This window comes from Oryctolagus cuniculus, chromosome 7 (assembly GCF_964237555.1).
Source record: "Oryctolagus cuniculus chromosome 7, mOryCun1.1, whole genome shotgun sequence".
In the NCBI taxonomy this organism is placed as follows: Eukaryota; Metazoa; Chordata; class Mammalia; order Lagomorpha; family Leporidae; genus Oryctolagus; species Oryctolagus cuniculus.
This window is the reverse complement of record NC_091438.1, coordinates 36,940,819-36,963,142: the sequence shown is the minus strand read 5'-3', so window position 1 is coordinate 36,963,142 and position 22,324 is coordinate 36,940,819. Positions and strand designations below refer to the sequence as shown.

General features: G+C 39.8%; 1 protein-coding gene across 1 annotated transcript in view; it reads left to right on the top strand.

Moving 5' to 3' along the window:
- The window catches only part of ATF6 (activating transcription factor 6), a 218,895-nt gene that overhangs the window by 66,386 nt on the left and 130,185 nt on the right, over positions 1 to 22,324 (top strand). Inside the window, exons 10-12 of the mRNA XM_008265536.4 lie at positions 17,740 to 17,871; positions 20,283 to 20,396; positions 22,177 to 22,276. Of these exons, the coding sequence (XP_008263758.4) occupies positions 17,740 to 17,871; positions 20,283 to 20,396; positions 22,177 to 22,276 (346 nt within the window). The remainder of the gene's footprint in view (positions 1 to 17,739; positions 17,872 to 20,282; positions 20,397 to 22,176; positions 22,277 to 22,324) is intronic.

Genomic DNA, 22,324 nt, shown 5'->3' with positions numbered 1-22,324 from the left:
AGCGGCGCCGGCACACCAGGTTCTCGTCCCAGTCGGGGCGCCAGATTCTGTCCCAGTTGCCCCTCTTCCAGGCCAGCTCTCTGCTATGGCCTGGGAGTGCAGTGGAGGATGGCCCAAGTGCTTGGGCCCTGCACCCCATGGGAGACCAGGAGAAGCACCTGGCTCCTGCCATTGGATCAGCGCCGTGCGCCGGCCGCAGCGCACCAACCGCGGCGGCCATTGGAGGGTGAACCAACCGCAAAAGGAAGACCTTTCTCTCTGTCTCTCTCTCTCTCACTGTCCACTCTGCCTGTCAAAAAAAAAAAAAAAAAAAAAAATCAAGAACTAAGCCTAGAAGTCTTTACCTAGTAAGATAAGCATCATGAAAACCAAGGAAAGGCTGTGGAACTCCCTGTGATTTGAGAAGGCTAAGGAGACATGGATAAGTGCATATAATATCTGCTTTTGGGGCTGGCGTGGTGGCTAGCAGGTAAAGCTGCTGCTGCCAGCAGAGGCGGCATCTCATATGGGCACTGGTTCGAGTCCTGGCTGCTCCACTTCTGACCCATCTCTCTGCTGTGGCTTGGGAAAGCAGTAGAAGATGGCCCAAGTCTTTGGGTCCCTGCACCCATGTGGGAGACCTGAAAGAAGCTCCTGGCTCTTCGCTTCGGATTGGTGTAGCTTCAACCATTGTGGCCAATTGGGGAGTGAACCAGCAGATGGAAGACCTCTCTCTCTCTCTCTCTCTCTCTCTCTGTATCTCTCTCTGTCTGCCTCTGCCTCTCTGTAACTCTTCCTTTCAAATAAATAAATAAATAAATAAATCTGAAAAAAATATTGTCTGCTTTTCTGGTCTGTTTTCCTGTACCACCAAAATGAATTAGTAGGACAGTTGGTGAAATATGAGGGACTATAGAGTAGTTAATAAGATATATAGCTCAATGTTAATTTTCTGCTTTTGCTTATTGTACAACTATTATTTGAAATGTGCAGATTTAGGGGAGCTGGAGAGAGATCACATAAAACCTCCGTGCTATTAGTGCCGCTCTTTTGTATGTTCGAAAGTATTTCATAAAAAGAAATTTAAACTTTTCAAACCAAAACAAATATAATGAAAGAGAGTGATACAGGTGGGTAGAATAGACAGACAAGGTCCAGCATACATCAAAATAGAATTCCAGAAGGAGCTAGAACAGACAATGAGAATAAAGGTTCTATTGAAGACATAGTAAGCTGAGAATTTACTAGAATTGATGAAAGACAATAATCCTCTGATCTGGCAGACTTGAGATAAATAAAGAAGTCCAGAGGGAAAAAACATAAGAAAAATTAGATAAGCAAACAGACATCCACAAAAGCAACAAAGAAGTCTTAAAAACAACTAATGAGAAGGCAGATTACCTATCAAAGAATTCCTGTTAAACTGTTAACAGTATATGAATCTTGATGTGAATGGAATGGGAGAGGGAGCGGGAGATGGGAGGGGTATGAGTGGGAGGGAAATTATTGGGGGGGGGAAGCCATTGTAATCCATTAACTGTACTTTGAAAATTTATATTTACTAAATAAAAAATTAAAAAAACACAAAAAACAGTATATTGTAGACCAGCAATTGGCAGAAAGATATCCTCAAAGTTTTGAGGGAAAGAACTCAACCTGAGTCCATACCTAATAAAACTATCTTTCACATGTAAGAGTCTCATGAGGCTATCCGAAGACAAGTTAAAATTGGAGTTTACCATTAACAGACCCTCATTAATAAGATTTCTGAAGAATGCAGCTCAGAATAAAGGAAAATGACTTCAAAAGGTTTGAGATGTAAAAATGAATAGCCAACGCTAATCAAAATAATGAATGTGTGTGAAGCTTTTAAAAAGGTTGATCCAAAACATTACAATGCCTAGTTTGTAAGGTTCAAACAAATTACAATGGAAGAAATCTCTGGACAGTAAATTGGGGATGATACTGAAATTAAAAATCTCTAAGTTTCTATTCTTTTTTTGGGAGATAGATAAAAATATTGTGTTTAGATTTGTTGAATGAAATTTAACATTTTACAGTTTTGGGATCACCTCTAACAATATAATTAAAATGGATTATTTTAAAATCTAGTAGAGGAAAAAGCAGGAATGGTATGGGAGACTTAGTCCCAAGGAAGCCATGAAAAGAGGCAAAACTAGATTATGAAAACACATACTATTGTAGAAATGAAACTACAGTATTTTCAATAATCAGAATCAGTGGAAATGGACTGAACTCTGCATTTAAAGGGAAACATTGTCATTCTGAGATATTTACAAGAGAAACACCTAAAAATGCAAGGCTGTAGAAAAGTTGAAAGTCAAAGGGTGAAGAAAGCAAACAGTAGCCAAAAAAAAAAAAAAAAAAAGCTGGAGTTGCTCTGCTAATATCAAACAAATATAGTTAAGAAGAAATATAGTTCGTTAGGCATGGCTACTACATATTAAAACATTTACCAGTCCAGCTCTCTGCTGTGGCCCGGGAGTGCAGTGGAGGATGGCTCAAATGCTTGGGCCCTGCACCCGTATGGCAGACCAAGAGGAAGCACCTGGCTCCTGGCTTCGGATCAGCGTGCCGGCCGCAGCGTGCTGGCCATAGTGGCCTTTTGGGGGGTGAACCAACGGAAAAGGAAGACCTTTCTCTCTTTCTCTCTCTCTCTCACTTTCTAACTCTGCCTGTAAAAAAAAAATTAAAAAAAACAAAAAACAAAAATAAAAACATTTAGTTCACCAGAACGATATCATTCTAAGTAAGTGTATTCCTAAAAATATAGCTGAGAAAAGCAATGAAATTTGGGGGAAGAATGATATTCCACTGCTACAATGGAAAATTTTAGCATATTTCTCAGTGATTGATAGGCTACATAGATAAGAAATTCTGCAAAGATACAGAGAAGTTAAATATTCTCATGATAAAGTTCTGTGTAATGGCCATGTATAAACACTGCGTCTAGCAACACAAAGTTTTTCAACCATATATGGATATGTTAAAAAATTAATCTTGTATGAGTCATAAAGTCTCCACAAATTTCAAAGACTAACATGCATATTATATTCATTAACAGTCCAATTAAGATAGAAATCAATAATTAATGACAATAACTCCTATACTAATTAAGTACAATGCTCAATAATCAATCTATCAAAGAAGTCTAAATGAAATAATTACTGAATAGTAATGAAAATGTTATTTATTAGATCTTATAGGATGAACCATATCAGTGTTTCAATAAACCAAATTACAAAAGAATATAGTACAAAGGTCAAACTAGACAAATGATACAAAATAAATATTTTTGTGGCAGAGCTTTTTTTTAATTTTTAATATAATAATTTAAAATAATTTTTAATTTGAGTAGGAGAGAGAGAGACAGAGAGAAAGGTCTTCCTTCCGTTGGTTCACCCCCGAATATGAAGCCAGGAGCCAGGTGCTTCTTCCTGGTCTCCCACGCAGGTGCAGGAGCCCAAGCACTTGGGCCATCCTCCACTGCGTTCCCGGGCCGCAGCAGAGAGCTGGACTGGAAGAGGAGCAGCCGGGACTAGAACCCGGCACCCATTTGGGATGCCAACGCTGTATGTGGAGGATTAGCCAAGTGAGCCACGGCGCCGGCCCCTGTGGCGGAGCTATTTTTTTAAAACAGGAGATTATTATGACATTCAAAAGTGGCATGAGCAAGTTTAACTCTTTCCTAGGCTGGGCTATGTGTTTCTTCTCAGTGCTTCCAAATGATCTTGTTTACATATCATAGCACTTATTTTACTAGTTATCTGCTAGTATATCTGTCTTTGCTAGTAGAGACTTTAGGTATTTGTTTGTTATTATTGTTTTTGAGGATAGAAGCTCTACATTGTTCCTCTTCTTTTTCTTCTGTCCTCAGCCCCTAGCATAATGTATATAGTATGTGGTAAGCACTCAAAAATTGTTGTAGTGAATTGCTAAGCTGGGTTTATTAGTCTGACAAGTAGAGAAGGGCATCCAGGTAGAGGAAAAAACATTTTTTTTTTTTTTTGACAGGCAGAGTGGACAGTGAGAGAGAGAGAGACAGAGAGAAAGGTCTTCCTTTGCCGTTGGTTCACCCTCCAATGGCCGCTGCGGCCGGCGCGCTGCTGCCGGCGCACCGCGCTGATCCGATGGCAGGAGCCAGGAGCCAGGTGCTTTTCCTGGTCTCCCATGGGGTGCAGGGCCCAAGCACCTGGGCCATCCTCCACTGCACTCCCTGGCCACAGCAGAGGGCTGGCCTGGAAGAGGGGCAACCGGGACAGAATCCGGCGCCCCGACCGGGACTAGAACCCGGTGTGCCGGCGCCGCTAGGCGGAGGATTAGCCTAGTGAGCCGCGGCGCCGGCGGAAAAAACATTTTTTTAAAATTCTTATTTATGGGGCCAACATTGTGGCGTAATAGGTTAGGGCTCTTCCTGTTACCTAGAGTTTTTTCACAGACTACCTAGAGTGGACTAGCTCTTTGAGCCCTGTGCTAACATCTAGATGCTTTCTTTACCATCCATAAAACATGAATGAAGTCAGAAAAATCAAGTCTGGTCAGTCTGATGACTACTTAGTCAGTCACATTACCTTTGACAAAACCCTCTTACTTTAGATGTCTCTTACATTTAAGTGGTTTCAGGAAATGTTTCTTAAGGTTTAATTATGTATGGCAAGTGTGTGCATTATTTATTTTTAAATTTGGGTTCATGCTGATAAGGCACAAAAGTTCAATTCTACAATGTGATATCAGACTGCCCTATTTACCCAGCGTCCCCCTAATGCCTCAAACTCTAAAACCTCTTGTTATGCTTCTCCATTTTTTTGCTGAAAGGTCCCTCACCTCCTTTAAGAGTTATTTATTTATTTATTTAAAAGGCAGAGCAGCAGAGAGAGAGAGGGAGAAAAAAAAAGGGATTGATCTCCCATCACTAGTTCGTTCCCCAAATAGCCACAACAATCAAGTCTGGGCCAAGCTGAACCCAGGAAACAGAAACTCCAACCCCATCTACCACATGGTAGCAGGTGGCTAAGTACTTAGACCATATTCCAATGCCTTCCCAGACACATTTTCAGAAGGCTGGATCAGGAACAGAACAGCTTGGACTCAAACTGGTACTCTGAAATGGGATGCCGGTGTCCCAGGGAGCAGCTTAACAATTGAGCCGCAACATTGGCCCTGAGTGCCATCATTTTATACTTTAATAATGGGTCTAATCATATTGTTATAGTCTCTGTTTTCTTAGGAGAGCTGTTTAGGACATGATTGTACATACACAGAAGGAACTCAAAGCTGGAACTAGATCATACAACCTGGGGCTTAATGGTTTTGATAACAGTTTGGGTATCCCTCAAAAGGCCTGTGTGTTGAGGGTTTGATAGCCATGTTAATATAAGTAATATGTTAAATAAGTAATAAATTAATTTAAATTATTATTAAAATAGTAAAAATAATAAAGAGCTAAAGACAGGGAGAGGAACAGACATAGAGAGAGGTCTTCCACCCACTGGTTCACTCTCCAAATGGCTGCAACTGCTAGGGCTGGGCTGGGGCCCAAGCACATAGGCCATCTTCCACTGCTCTCCTGGGTACATTAGCAGGGAACTGATCAGAAGTGGAGCAGAAGGGACTCTAACTGGCACCCATATGGGATGCTGGCACTACATATGGCTTTACCCACTGCACCACAGCACCAGACCTATGAGTAGAGGGAATAATCTGAGTAAATATATTCAGGAATGAAAGGGAATGGCTTTTATCTGCCATAGGAGCCAGTTAGGGACGGCTAGAACTCACTGGCTTTTAGAATGTGTTTGACTCTTTGTAGATATTTACAAATACTTGATGGATGCTGGTTGGATGACTGCTGAAGGAATGAATGCTTGAATGTGAATAAGCCTAGAATGAATGGTAGGCAATGTAAGTGTTAGCCTTGAAAATGTAGGCTGTGGCCAGGTCATATTCATATGGGGCATTTTGTTCCCTACAACAGGCAGAAGGCATGAAGCAATAGCTAAAGTGAGATAGTCTTATGTAAGTACTAAATAATTGAGTGTATGCTGTGAGAGTTGTACTCAGTAGGGGAAGATAGATGGAGACAGTTATTGTAAGGAAGTGCTTCACAGAGGAGAGTAAAATTAAAACTATATGAAGAATAATGAGAGAGAACATTCTAAAGGAAGTGACATAGGGTATTAACCAAGATAAATAAAGAGTTGACAAACTTTATTTCCTGACCCACAGCCTTTTTTGTTGCCTAAAAAGAAAAAATTGAAAAGACAAAAGAAATCTTTTCATATCGTGGGGTCTTAGATAATTGATTAGATTTTCTTTTTCTGGCTATGCATTTTGTAAGATACCTTAGCTTTCATAGCTATTCTCTTTATCTCATTACTACTAGTTTCTACATTACAAACATAGTTTCTTCTAATCCTTCAAATACATGTTGAAGTTGGAAAGGGCATGGTACGAATGGTTAACAGATTTAATGTTTATGAAGTTGAGATAGAGATGTTTTTTAGCAGGGAAGTGACTTAATTTTTAGAATCTTAGAACACTTAAAGAAGTGTTCAAATATCATCAGACTTGATATTGTTCATGGTTTTCATCACTGCTCTATGTTGATGTTTGCTGTTTGATATATACATTTGTTTTTGTTTTTGCTTTCAGTTTAAACCTCAAGACCATTTTAGCATCAGGCAAGTTTAACTCCCCCTACCTATCAATCTTTGGTGTGAATCTCAGACTTGTGGAGATATTACTGTGATGCTAACACAAAGAAAAGCGGATGGTGTATTAGTCAGCTTTCTGTTACTATAGCCAGTCCCTGAGAGAAGCTACTTAAGAAGAAAAGAGGTTTGTTTTGGCTCACAGTCTTGGAGGTTCACAGCCCAAGACGGGACTGGCCCCAGTGGTTCTGCAGTCTGGTGAGGCTGAGGAATGGCATGGAGGCAAATGTGTGAGGGAATGGGGCATGGAGAGCCAGGAAGCTGAAAGAGCAACTGGATCTGACTCAGGCTTTTATAACTGCTTGCAAGAACTTCCTCTCAGGAAGGTTGGTTCTGTCAATCCACGACATTTGTGCTTAACCATGTATGTGAGTTTGGTAGCCATATCCTATTCAAACCATAGCTGATGGAGGAGGAGAAATGAGCAGTGTTCATTTTAGACACTTGTAAAAATATTTCCTGATGAAGGAAAACTGAATTAATTTAACAAAAGAGGGGAAAATTAGGGAAGAGTATAGGAAAATAGATTAATTTTGATAGAAAGAAAAGAATTTCCAGCAGGTTCTGTTAACAACAAAGTTTAAGAAGCAACAAGTTGTGCTAAAATACATCCTTTTCAGAACTGAGTGATTAAGAACTAGTTGGAGAAACATTCTTAAACATTGCTTGCAGTCCATTATTTGCGCTTTGTTGTGTTCTGAACTTTGTTGGCTAATGCGTCAAGGTATGGGCTGCAGTTTTTTATCAGAAAAGTATGATGTTTTGCAAATTTTCTTTGCCTCTCTACAGTTTTGGGTGATTTTTTTTTTTTGCTAACTCTCTCAACTTAACCAAATTAGTAGTTCTCTCAATGAGTGATGTTCAGCCTTAACTGTATATCATAATCACTATGGAATCTGAAGAAGATTGCTAACTGAGTCCTACGTAAGACCTATGGAATCTGGTAGGATGAGTCTGTGGCATTTGTTTTTTAAATAAAGCATTTTAACCAGGTGATTTTGAAATATGTCCAGGGTTGAAAATGATAGTATGTGGTTTTATATTTCTCTCTTTCTATACATTAGTTCCTGTGGAAATTGTAGCACTAAAAGCACCTATTTATTAAATTAGATGATTATGTATATTAGAAAAGTTTTCTTAAATCTCTAGAAAGACGCCTTGCATTTTTGGGTTTGTGTTAGATACTTGAAGGAATTTGTGGATGTCTGTTTTGAACAGAGTAAGAGCCACAGCACAACCCTATGACAGGAACTTTTCCTGCCAGAGACTGTAGTCAATTGATTGCTTTGCAGTCTTTTCCTCTTTCTAGTTTATAGGTCACCATAGTCATCCTCCTTTTCTGCGCATAATAAATCAGCATCCCAGTGAGGTTTTAAATATGTTTGGTCTTAAGAGGATTAACAACTGTTTGAAATTGACAGTTTGAATTGACAGTTGTTTTTCTTTGTTCTGGGTTGGGGGCTATGCTTTCACTGGATCTAGAATCTTTTTTTTTTTTTTTTTTTTTAGTTTGAGACATCAAACTAGAATGAGAAAGAGTAATTCATACTACTAAAGGGACAGCTACTCTGTGGTTTTCTTATGAGACCATGCTTTAAGGAAAAGGTGACCACAGGGCATATGGCATTGAAGTTGAGTTGTCTGGAACTGGTTAGAAATAAAATGTCTCTATTCCAGCATTCTCTAAGTTTGTGAGCTTTTCATTATTTTTACAGGAAGAATTCTAGCTTCTTATCCTGAGATGAGCTTGTCCCCAATCTGGTTCCAATTTTTTTTTTCTATTCATTGTTGAGCACATTTTGCTGTATGATATCACTTTTGGCTGTAGGTTAAAAGTTATTGTATAACTTAAATGTCAGAACTCAAATCACCAAGTGTACATGATTTTGTTCAGCCCGATTTTTAAATGAAATCTAATTCCAGTTCTTGGCTAAAAGTATTTTCCACATTTATCAAAGTGACAATAAACTGAAGAAATGGAATACATCTAAGTACCAGGTGTTATTGAATCTGGGATTGCAAAAGGGTAGCAGAGCCAAGGACAGTCCTTTCCCCAGATAATCTAATTTATCCATGTTTGTAAAAAAAAAAAAAATTGTCTGTGCAAAACAGTTGTTTCACTTTTCTTGTAGCTTCAGTTTTCATTTGTTAAAAAAAATGGCTTAGAGACTCAAGTGCAGAACTGTGTTTTGCAGGCGTGAAAAATGCCACTGATGCTCTTTAGTTTTGGCTTTCAAGTGAATTGTATGTAAGAGAGGTTTATAAGGAGTTGTCCGGTGGTTTTATCATGTATCACTTGGCTGCCTTTTCCCCCAGACTTCAGTTGAAATCAGAAACCCACCTCCCTTCCTGACTTCCTTCTTTACCTTGAGTGGATCACTGTATGTTGCTTTCAAAGATGAAGGGAGATATTGTAGTAACTTCTGCTGCTTTCAGCCCTGTGAGAGGGGGTCACTGAGAAACTAGGTCAGATGAGAACACTACTGTCAAGAGTTTTCTTTGAGTGCTTGGATGTTTTCTTCAGACCACATGTTTTAGTTAATATAAAACAAGGCCCAGTAGGTGATTTGTCTGTAATAGCTTTTCTCAATCACCATTTTCAGTACTTAGTATATTCAAGTGGAAATGTGAGCTCCGCAAAACATACCTAAGAAAGGAGTAGACAGCTTAACTTTGTAGAAAGTGAAGGTCTGGTCAATTGTTAAATCAACAATAGGAATCACTGTGCACTTGTTCCCCATGTAGGACCTCTGTCGTTAATGTGTTGTGCTATGAGAATTAACAGTAAAACTAGTCTTCAGACAGTACTTTATACTTTGTGCGTGTGTGGGTGCAAACTGTTGAAATCTTTACTTACATAGAGTTGATCTTCTGTATATAAAGATAATTAAAAATGAATCTTACTGAAGAATAGGATGGGAGAGGGAGTAGGAGGTGGGATGGTTTGGGGGTGTGAGGGCGGGTATGGGGGGAAGGACTGCTATAAATCAAAATTTGTACTTATGAATTTTATATTTAGTAAATAAAAGCTTTCTATAAAAAAAGAAAGTGAAAGTCTGGCCTAATATTAAGGTAGAGTAAGATAACTTTGAAACTTCTGAGTATATGAAAGTGCATAAGTAATTATCATATATTGCTTAGGCTTTGAAGCAGTTTGTCGGTAATGTCCCCTTTCCCTCCAGATTTGAATTGCTTTGTCATTTCACTAAATACTTAAAAACTTATTTTAAGGATTATTCTACAGATTGTTCTTAATTGAGAATGTCAGTATAAGCTGTGGGTGTGTGCTGTATGTGTAGACTTTTTGGGACCTGTGTGATTTGAACATGAATCAGCATTAATAACTATGTTCACAGCCAATGTAACACGATCTGTGACCTCTGAGGAGTTAGAATTAGGGAATGCACAGATAATCTATGTATCTCCCTTAGCTTTCTTTTTTGGTCCTTTAACCAGAATTCTCAGTAAAGCAGCATTATTCGTTTTCATTTTTCCTTTGGCTTAGAAAATGAGACATAAATGGAAATTAGGCAGTTGGAAGAAGATAATTAGTTCTAGAATAACCCAATTGGCTATATGTTGATACCATCTGTGCTTTGCTGGTAAAGCTACCTACATTTTCTCTGTTCACTGTATTAACCATTATTCAGCAAACATTTTTTTTTTTTAAATTATTTATTTGAAAGAGTTACACAGAGAGAGGAGAGGCAGAGAGAGAGAGGTCTTCCATCCGATGGTTCACTCCCCAATTGGCTGCAATAGCCAGAGCTGCGCCAATCCGAAGCCAGGAGCCAGGAGCTTCTTCCAGGTCTCCCATGAGGGTGCAGGGACCCAAGGACTTAGACCATCCTCCACTGCTTTTCCAGGCCATAGCAGAGAGCTGGATAGGAAGTGGAGCAGCCGGGTCTCGAATGGGATGCTGGCGCTTCAGGCCAGGGTGTTAAGCTGCTGCACCACAGCGCCGGCCCCATCATCAAACTTTTTTTTAGAAAAGAAAATTTTATTTGGCTTAATCTTTTTTTCCCAAAGAAACCTTTTATTTAATGAGTACAAATTTCATAAGTACAACTTTAAGAATATAGTGATTCTTCCCACCATACATTTCCATTCCACTCCCAACCCTCCTCCTCCTCCCTCTCCCATTCCCAGTCCAATTCTCCATTAAGATTTATTTTCAATTAACTTTATACACAGAAGACCAACTCTATACTAAGTAAAGATTTCAACAATTTGCACACACATACACACACACAGAGAACAAGTTTTACAGTTAATTCTCATAATACAACTCATTGAGGACAGAAGTCCTGCATGGGAAGTAAGTGCACAGTGACTCCTGTTGTTAATTTAACAATTAACACTCTTATGTATGACGTCAGTGATCACCCGGGGCTCTTGACATGAGCTCCCAAGGCTATGGAAGCCTATTGAGTCCACAATCTCCGTCAGTATTTAAACAAGGCCATAAGCAAAGTGGAAGTTCTCTCCTCCCTTCAGAGAAAAGTACATCCTTCTTTGATGGCTACTTCTTTCCACTGTCAAACAAGTTCCAGACTAAGAGACTGTATGAATGAATTCGTTTATTCCTCCTAGCACCATAAAGTAAATATTCTTTATTCCCTTTTTACAGGTGAGTAAACTGAAGACACAGCTAATAGGTAACAGAGCTCCTCTGGAGCTTTGACTTCATCTCTGATAGAGCAACAGCCACTCAGGCAGAGAAAAAGAAGTTGGCATGTGCAGGTAGAGGAGTTAGGACTGTATGCAGTAACATGCTTCTAGAGTTAGGGATGGGCTACGAAAGGGTAAAGTACTTGTTTGATGAATTGGCCGGACTGATCTGAGTGTGAAGGAAAGAGAGAGTATGCTCAGATCTACAGCCATGGTTTTTGACAGCTGGAATGATCAGAGGGTGCCTTTCTCAGGTGAGAGATATCCAAAGTGTTTTTTGCGCACAAACTTCTTATATTAAACCTTGACTCTCTGGCATCTGAAATCTACCAACTGTAGTGTTCACTTGCTGATGCTGTACAGCATACCACTCTGAAACCTGAAGGCTTCAATCAACAACGATCATTACATTGCTAAAAATCCTCTTTTTCGCTTCTCTGGAGTGTTAGGCAGGGGTGGCTTGGCTTGGAAGACTCACTTTCATAAGATATCACTCACATGGCTAGCAGGTTGGTGCTGGCTTTCAGCAGGGAACTGAATGAAGGCTACAGGCCAGGGTCCTGGGTATTTCTTCATTTGGGCCTCTCCAAGCTGCTTGGGCTTCCTCAGTGAATAGTGCCTGGGTTCTAAGTACTGGCATTACCTGTTGGACTAGTGCTTGCATTCTAATTGTTTCTTGAATGAGTGAAAGCTTCTCAGATTGTTTTCTTGCTCATTTTGGAAAATATTCACCGTGGAGTGCATGTTTCTTCCCAGGGTACGGTAACTCTTGGCTCTAAGAATTTCTATTTGGAGGGTTTTTTTGTTTTTTATCTTTGCTTGAAGATCTAGTTCTTTTTCCTTCATTTTTGTGCCTAGTAAACTAATGCTCATTACTACTGTGAAAATCATCTGTGAACCATTCAACAAACAGAAGAAAACTTTTATAAAATGTGGAGAGCTCCCTTGAGAACTCCTTGTCTTTTCCTACTTCAGTCTCATTTGCAATGAAAATTAACATAATATCCTGTTCCTGGTTCTGGGAATGGTGTAATAGTGAGCTCATGACCTGCCACTTTTGAGTTATAACATAATTTCCCTAAAATAAATATATACCTTTTTCTCTTGACAAGAGGCATAATGGTACAGAAAGTTCATTCATTTATTTTCTTTAAAGACTGACTCTTATTAACAAGGCACTATGTTAGAACAAAAGAGAGACTTCTGTACCCCTTAGATTACGTCCTAATGAGAAGAGACAATAGACAATGCATAAAATGATAGTCGCAAATTCTTTAAACAAAGGGATAAACTATAGGAGGGTGAATGATTTTACAAATGTGCAGACGGAGGTTGGGGCTGTAGTTCAAACAGTGATTATTGTGAAGCAGATGTTTGAGCCAATGCTGAAAGGCGATGAGAGGGTTGGCAGAGAATTCTTGGCAGAGGGAGCAGCCATGTCAACGGTCTTCAGGTGGAAGTGTGCCTTGCGTGTTCAAGGAAAAGCAAGGAGTCTGTATGGCTGGGGCTAAAGTAAGTAAGGGGAAGAGTAGTCGAAAATGATTCCAAAGGGACAAGATAGAGGGAGGGACTGAATGAAGTAAGGCTTTGTTACTTACCATGATAGAAATGGAGAACCATCTGAAGGTTTGAGTAGAGGAGTAATGTAATTTGACTCAATTTTTAAAAAAATATTAATTTATTTATTCGAAAGGCAGAGATAGAGATCTTCCATCTGCTGGTTCACTCCCCAAATGGTCCCAATGGCCAGGGCTGGACCAGGCTGAAGCCAGGAGCCAGGAGCTTCTTTTGGGTCTCCCACATAGTTGCAGGGGCCCAAGAACTTGGGCCATCATCCCGGGTGCATCAGCAGAGAGCTGGATCAGAAGTGGAGCAGCCAGGACTTGAACTGGCATCCATATTGGATGCTGGCACTGCAGATGGAGACTTAACCTTTTATGCCACGTTGCCGGCCACAAACCCAGATTTTTAAAGGGTCACTCTAGTTGTTGTGCTGTGAATACTTTGAATCTGGCAGACAGAAAGACAAGCTGTGTTATTAATTGCTCTGGGTCATCTTTGGCTTTTATGAAACCTATTTCCCATCTATCGTCTCATATGTTTCTGAGAGAAATATTGTGAAATATTTGTGTTTTTTTTTTTTTTTCATTTTACATATGAGGAATTGGAAGGGGCTATCTGGTGGGGCATCTCAAAGCACATCTTGAATCCAGTTCTCTTGTCTCCCAATTTTGTGCTGTTTCTGGGATTCCACATTAAAAAATGAAGATATTGGGGCCAGCACAGTGGTTAAGCCAAGGCTTGCTGTGCTGGCATCCCATATGGGCGACAGAGTCCTGGTTGTTCCACTTCCAATCCGGCTCCCTGCTAATGTGCCTGGGAAAGCCGTGGATGATAGCCCATGTCCTTGGGCTTCTGTACCCACATGGGAGAATTGGAAGAAGCTCCTGGTTGCTGAGTTCAGCCTTGCTCAGTGCTGGTTGTTGTGGTCCTTTGGGTAGTGAATCAGTAGGTTGAAGATTCTCTCTCTCTCTCTTTCTCTTTCTCTCTCTGCCTTTGTCTCTCCTTCTCTTTCTAACTATGCCTTTCAAATAAATAAATCTTAAAAAAAATACTGGTGGTCTGCATGTTCCTTGCAGTGTATAGACTTTAGGTTTTCATGTGTGGTTCCCAGAGTCACAGGGCAGTGGCAGCATATGGTCGCTTTTGTGGCTGAGAAACACCACAGTTGTTACCTGATGAGATGGCTTGAATTTAAAATTGACCTACGTGTACCATAAGAAATTAGGTTTGCAAGGGAGCAAAAGAGATTTGCAGATGTGTCATTTTTTGTTCAACTACTTGGTATGAGATTGGGTATCTAAAATCCTATCTTAAGGATTATGTGGCATCCTAAATAATCTAAAACAGTTGCTGGTTTTTAGGATTTCATAAGTGAAAAAGTAACAGTTCTTAAAATACTTCTTCTAGACTTTTGCAGAAATTGAAATCATTTGTGTTTTATTAATCCATGCTTTTCAGGCATAACATAAGCAAGGTTTATTGGTGTAATGATTATCATGTGGCTTAAAACTATTGTGACTGTTGTGGAATAGCATGTTTCTGATCATGGAGACATAGATCTTAGGGACTTCTTATTTTCTTAGTATTTATTTAAGTTTGACTAGATTGCTTTATTATGAACTCAAAACAGTCACAGAATGCACATTACTCTTATTGTGACTGAATCATATTGTTACATTCTTGGAATTTAATTTCTTCAAAACTAACAGAAAGGAAACTTGGATATCTCAAAAACACTCATGCCAAGACTCTTAAAGTTCATATCAACAATAATTTTCTCATATCCTTTTGTACATTTGGCCATTAAAATGACTGTGAAATTCCTTTCTTATTTGTAGTGTCACAATGGAACTAAGACAGTCATAAATTCTGGCAGTAAAATATTATTCTTACACATTTTTCAGATATTAATACAGATAAGGTAAATATAAATCTGCAGTCATTCAGATGATTACAATTAGATTCTATAGATCATTTCATAGATTTCAAGAATGAGTGTAGCTTTTTTTTTTTTTAGTTATATTGGATAGGCAACTTGACTGTAATTTAACTTAAGAGAATTGTTTTTCATGTATTGGACATTTGAATTTTCTCTTTTGAAAAATACCTGTTCAAGTCCTTTGCCTATTTCATAACTGGATTGTCTGTTTTGTTATTATTGAGTTTCTTGAGCTCTCTGTAGATTCTGATATCAGTCCTTTATCAGTTTCATAGTTTGCAAATATTTTCTCCCACTCTATCAGTTGCCTCTTCATTTTGCTAAGTGTTTCCTTTCCAGTGCAGAAGCTTCTCAGTTTGATATAATCCCATTTGTCTATTTTGACTTTGCCTATGCTTCTGGGGTCTTTTTCAAGCAGTCTTTGCCTATGCCAATGCCTTGCAGAGTTTCCTCAATGTTCTCCTCTAGTAATTTGGTGCTATCAGGTCATAGATATAGATTCTTGATCCATTTTGAGTTGATTTTTATATAAGGTGTAAAGTTAGGATTCTTGTTTCATACTTCTGCATGTGGAGATCCAATTTTCCTAGCACCATTTGTTGAAGAGACTATCCTTTCTCCAGAGATTGATTTTAGTTCCTTTGTCAAAGATTAATTGGTTGCAGATGCATGGATTGATTTCTAAAGTTTCTATTCAGCTCAGTTATTCTACATGTCTATTTTTTTTTTTTTTTGGCCAGTACCAGGCTGTTTTGATTTTTTTAAAAGATTTATTTATTTATTTGAAAGAGTTACACAGAGAGAGAAAGAGAGGGAGAGAGGGAGAGAAAGAGGTCTTCCATTAACTGGTTCACTCCCCAATTGGCTGCAACAGACAGTGCTGTGCTGATCTGAAGCTAGGAGCCAGGAGCTTCCTCTGGGTCTTCCCATGTGGATGCAAGGACCGAAGGACTTGGGCCATCTTTTACTGCTTTCCCAGGCAATGGCAGATAGCTGGATTGGAAGTGGAGCGGCTGGGACTTGAACCAGCACCCATATGGGATGCCGGCACTGCAGGCAGCAGCTTTACCTGCTACACCACAGTGCCGGCCCCACCATTTTAATTGTTAAGTGCCCTGTAGTATGTCTTGAAATCTAGTATTATGATGCCTCTAGCCTTGTTTTTGTTGTATAAATTGTTTTAGCTATTTGGGGTCTCTTGTGTTTCCATGTGAATTTTAGCAAGTTTTTTCTAGATCAGAGAAGAATATCATTGATATTTTGATAGGGATCACATTGAATCTGTAAATTGCTTTCTGTATTATGGATGTTTTAATAATATAATTCTTGCAATCCATGAAGATAGAAATTTTTTTCCCATTTTTAGGTAACTTTTTCTTTTTTTAAAAAAAGATTTATTTATTTATTTGAAAGAGTTACACAGAGAGAGGAGAGACAGAGAGAGAGAGAGAGAGGTCTTCCATCCAATGGTTCATTCCCCAATTGGCTGCAACGCTGGTACTGCACCAATCCGAACCAGAGCCCAGAGCTTCTTCCGGGTCTCCCATGTGGGTGCAGGGGCCCAAGCACATGGCCATATTCTGCTGCTTTCCCAGGCCGAAGCAGAGAGCTGGATTGGAAGTGGAGCAGCTGGGACTAGAACTGGCATCCCATATGGGTGCCATGGCATTAACTTGCTGTGCCACAACACCGGCCCCATTGGGTATCTTTTTCTCTTTCTTTCTTTAATGTTTTGTGATTTTCATCATAGAGATCTTTAAATTCCTTTGTTAAATGTATTCCAGGGCATTTAATTTTTTTCTGTAGCTATTGTGAATTGGATCGATCTTAGAAGTTCCTTCTCAGCAATGGCATTATCTGCGTATACAAAGGATGCTGGCTTTTATGTGTTCATTTTATATCCTGCTACTCTAGCAAACACTTTGATGAATTCCAATAGTCGGTTAGTGGAGTCTTTGGTTCCCCTGTATATAGAATCATGTCATCTGCAAATTGGAATAGTTTGACTTCCTCCTTTCCAATTTGTATCCCTTTCATTTCTTTTTCCTGCTTAGTGGCTCTGGCTAAAACTTCCAGGACTATATTGAATAGCAATGGTGAAAGTAGGCATCCTTGTCTGGTTCTTGATCTTCGTGGAAATGCTTCCCACTTCTTTCCATTCAGTAGGATGCTGGCCATAGGTTTGTCCCTGTTGTTGGGCACATGCATAAGAGCTGACACAGCTACTACTGAAGTCACAATGGTGCCCTCTCCCAGCTGGTTGCTGGGTGCCGTTGTGGGGTAAAGAGGAGAGAGAAATTTCCCTTTTTTTCCCCACTGTGTTAGTCTGTATCCTGTCCCCCTTGGGCTCCAGGTCAAACTCAAAAGACAGTTGTTCTCTGCCAGGCTTTCCCTCCAGTTATTTCGCCAGTGGCAGGGGCCGCTGCAGTCTGGTGTCACATTCTCCTAAGTGGAGCGTCCTCTAGCTCGTGGCTGCGGGGGTCATGTGTTGCATCTGCAACTTTCACGCCGAGCCACAGCTTCCTTCTTCCTTTTGTAGAATTTCTACTGCAGATTTCTCTTCAGCTCTCCCCTGGGAATGCACTCCTCTATTTTTTTGCTGCTATTTTCCCCTACTCCGAAGCAGTCCATCCTTTCCCTATAGTGCCATCTTGGAAAGTATTCCAGAATTATCTTAGACATGTACATGATGCCAGACTAGGTATTTGAATATATCAATACTCTGTTTTTACTTCTTTGCCTGGCCTTTTTGCTGTTATGCATGGTCCTACAAAGGAATTAAGATTTGCTTCAGGGTAACATGTAGCATGCATGTGTGCAACATCTTTTAACTTGCTTCATGATTTTTATTTTCAGCATTCTGGAACAGGATTCCAAGAGAATGAAACCTGGTGTGAACCCTGCAAACCAGAGGAGGCATCTTCTAGAATTTTCAGCTAAAGAAGTACAAGACACATCAGATGGTATCATCCAGAAAAACAGCTACAGGTTAGATGGCGTGTATCTGTTGGTGTTTTCATTTTAATGAAAGCAGAACAGAGAATTTGCTAGTATAACTTTATATCTACACTGCTCATATATAGTTTTGACTAGTAGAGCAAATCCTGAGGTCGTTAATAAATTACTTCTATGATCAATTCTAAGAATAAATGTACTTTAAAACTTTTCCCAGTTTTAGGATTCTTACAGTAAGGTTATTTTGAAATCTCAGTCTGTGTGTATTATTCTTATTTTACCTATCAAAGTAATAATTGATTACATATTTTTTCCATCTTGGAAATGTGTGGCATATAAATACTATGACTATATACTATCAGCCAAAGTGCAACACTTTTTTTTTTTTTTTTTTGACAGGCAGAGTGGACAGTGAGAGAGAGAGAGAGACAGAGAGAAAGGTCTTCATTTTGCCGCTGGTTCACCCTCCAATGGCCGCCGCGGTCGGCGCGCTGTGGCCGGTGCGCTGCGGCCGGCGCACCGCGCTGATCCGATGGCAGGAGCCAGGTACTTATCCTGGTCTCCCATGGGGTGCAGGGCCCAAAAGAAGGACAGCTAACGGTAGTAGTAGTCACATCAGGACATTAGACATTAGTTGGGACTGTCTTGGATAAATGAGAAAGCAACTCTTTATTCCAGAAATTTACAACGCTAGCTTGCTGGCACTGTCCTTTACTTTAGTGCTTTATTTGCTGTCATTTTTTTCTATCAATATAGAATGACTTGCAAGCAGCCTAGAACTCTGCCCATCTTTGAGTTAGTGTGGGTCTGATTGTCTCCAGATTGCATGTTGGCTTAGATTTTTCTCTTTCCTTTCTCATTTATCTCCATGCACCCCCTATCCTGTATTTCTCCTAACATTTTTTTCTTTTCTTTGTGGCTGATAGAACAAAACCAGTTAGCAGAGATGTGCAAAAATCATTACGAGAGTGTGTCACATGGAAAGAAAATTAGAACTCAGAAATAACATTTTCAAAAGCAATTTTGGGTGTGTGTGTTGTGGCACAGTGGGTTAAGCTGCTGCCTAGGACATCCACATCCCAAATCAGAGAGCTGATTTAAGTCCTGACTATTCCACTTCCCATGTAGCTTCCTGCTAATGTGCCTGGGAAGGCAGCAAATGATGGCCCAAGTAGTTGAGTCCTTGCCACCCATGTGGGAGACCTGGGTAGGTTTCCAGGCTCCCGGTCTTCAGCCTGGCCTATCCCCGGCTGTTGTGGGCCACTGGGGAGTGAACCAGTAAATCTCTCTCTCTCTGTATGGCTTTCAAATAAATAAAGAAGTGTTAGACTTTTCTGACTATATAGCATTTGTATTTTTTTAGTAAGTATGCAATCATGATTTTTTAAATGATCATGTGATAGGTCTTTGTTTTTGAGTTTTTTTAGTGTGCCCGTCAGCTTCTTCCTGTGAATTTATTTATGAGACAGGCAGAAAGCAACAGAGCAAGCTTCCACATGTTGGTTCACTCCCCAGATGTGTTGTGACAGTAGGTCTCCCACAGGTGCCAGGAACATAGTTCCCTGAGCTATCACTGCTGATTCCCAAGGTCTGCATTAGCGGGAAGCTGGAGTCAAGGGCCAGAGATGAGATTCAATCCCAAGTACTCCCGTGTGGGACACAGGCATTTTAACTGGAATCTTTGCTGCTAGGCGAAATGCCTGCTCCTCAAATTCTAATCCTCAACTCAGATTTTACTTCCTTCCTACGTCACACTCTGGATACGCATTCACATTACCTAGAACAGTGTGATTAGGAATGTATACTTTTTTTTTACATCAATGGAGTAACTAATTAATTTCATCCTGTGTTTCATTAATGATTCAGATTCCACCAGCTTTTTAACTTAAATTTTTTTCCTGACAAGTACTTTATGTCTAACCCTACCCCTGTCTTTTCCCTTTGCCCCTGCCTGCCACACACACACCTGTTTTGGGGAGACTATCCAGTTTTGTTATCACAGAATTATAAATGACCACACAGCTTTACTTCTGGTCACATAATACTGGCTTTACTGTCAAACAGTTGGTCTGCCCCCCGTTTGTCCCATTACCATCACCTGCTTTCTGCCAGGAATAGTGTCTGCATGCCTTGAGCAAAGTCACACTGGAGACACAAACCATGTATTGTCATTTTTATTTCTGGTTTCTGATACATATTGATTTCTCAAAAAATGGTGTCTGTATAAACATGAATTACCATGCTATCTCTGTAGAAAATCAGAAAATGACATTGTTGATATGGTTTTTACTTTGTTATGGTTTATTACTTTATTCTCTCTTGGAGTATGTTCTATTTAGTATATTTTTATTTCCATGAAAAGTGAGTATAGTGAGGATTCCCATATTGCAAGCTTCTTGGGAATTTAAGATGCAAAGAAACAAATGTTTGCCTGTATGTTTCAGTTATGATCATTCTGTTTCGAATGACAAAGCCCTGATGGTGCTCTCTGAAGAACCACTCCTTTATATTCCCCCACCTCCTTGTCAGCCTCTGATCAACACAACAGAGTCGCTCAGGTGAGTGCCTCTAGACTGCTGCAGAAATAGCTAAGTGGGTTCTCGTATTTAGTTTTGGAACCTAGAAAAATATTGTGGAGATTAACCATGTGACTGAGATCATCTCTGACTTACTTAGCAATCATTGTCCAGTTTGCTGACCAACCTGATAGAGGTGCTGATGAATCTATTTATGTGTTAGTTGCATTCTTAAGTGTGTCTTATTTGAAAGCTACAAAATGAAATTAACATAAAAATTCAGGGTAGATGCGAGGCTTGCAGTTGGTGACATTTCATAGCAGAAAGTACCTTTTTCTTCAAATTAAGAAGAGAATGTGAGAATGTGTGATTCTGGAGACACGTTCCCATTAGTACCCCATTTGTGCACCCTTCTTTATCCAGTTTTCCCTTAAAAATTTGCCGTGATTTTAAATCCCATCCTTGAGCCTCAAACACTGCTTCTGTTTCTTTGTGACATGTAATAACCAACTAGAGTTAAATAAGCGCAGTCTGACATCTTCACAGTCTCTAAGGTGTAAGGAAAATAAAGGAAAGATATATTTGAAGTAGCCATTTTTAAATTTCCACTGCTGAAGATTTTGAATTGTTTTTTTCCTCTGGGCAGTTGAGTTCACTGTTTTCTTTCTCTCTAAAGAGCATGGTTTCAAAGGCTTTAATGCATTCTTTTTTTTTTTTTTTTTTTTTGTTACAAGTGCTATGACTTCTTAAGTTCCCTCCAGTGTCTCAGATGTTCATGTATACATAGTCCAAGAGCAAAAACAGGAAATAAGTTTTTTGTGTGTGGGGGAAAAAAACCCTTGCTTTCAATATTTATGTTTGGCAGATATTTAGCTGTAGATTTCTTTGAATTTTAAATTCATGATTTAGGAGGCTACCCAATAAAATATGAAAGTCTCATTAAAATCAGCTTAACATTAAGTGTCTTAGCATTTTCAAATAAAATAGCAATATTGAGTGGCCAGTGCTGTGGCGCAGTGGATTAAGCCACAGCCTGCAGTGCCAACATCCCATATGGGTACCAGTTCAAGTCCTGGCTGCTCCACTTCCAATCCAGCTCCCTGCTAATGTGCCTGGGAAAGCAGTGGAAGATGGCCCAAGTCCCTGGGCCCCTGCACCCATGTGGGAGACCCAGAGGAATTTTCTGGCTCCTGGCTTTGGCCTGGCCCTACCCCAGCTATTACAGACATTTCAGGAATTAACAAATGGATGGAAATCTGGAAATCTCTCTCTCTCTCCTTGTCTTTTCTGTAACTCTGCCTTTCAAATATATATATATATATATATATATATATATATATATATTTATTTAAAGATCTGTTGACTTATTTGAAAGGCAGAGTTACAAAGAGGCAGAGACAGAGAGAGAGAGAGAGAGAGGTCTTCCATCTGCTGGTTCACCCCCCAAATGGCCACAAAGGCCAGAGCTGCGCCAATCCAAAGCCAGGAGCCAGGAGTTTTTCCGGGTTTGCCACGTGGGTGCAGGGGCCCAAGGACTTGGACCATCTTCTGCTGGTTTCCCAGGCCATAGTAGAGAACTGGATAGGAAGTGTAGCATCCAGGACTCGAACCAGCACCCATATGGGATGCTGGCACTGCAGATGGCGGCTTTACCTGCCAAGCCACAGCACCAGCCCCTAAAATATATATATATTTTAAAAAGCAGTATTGAATCATCAGGCACTTAGAATGCTCTTTGAAGGAATGATTTAATTCGCTTCAAACTAAGAAGTGAGACACTTATTTCCATGAAATATGTTTAACTAATTAGCCTATATTATAGGTTAAATCATGAACTTCGAGGCTGGGTTCATAGACATGAAGTAGAAAGGACCAAGTCAAGAAGAATGACAAATCATCAACAGAAAACCCGTATTCTTCAGGTTTGTTTCTTTCAACAATGTTTAGCATATTCATTGGAAGGCTTCCCC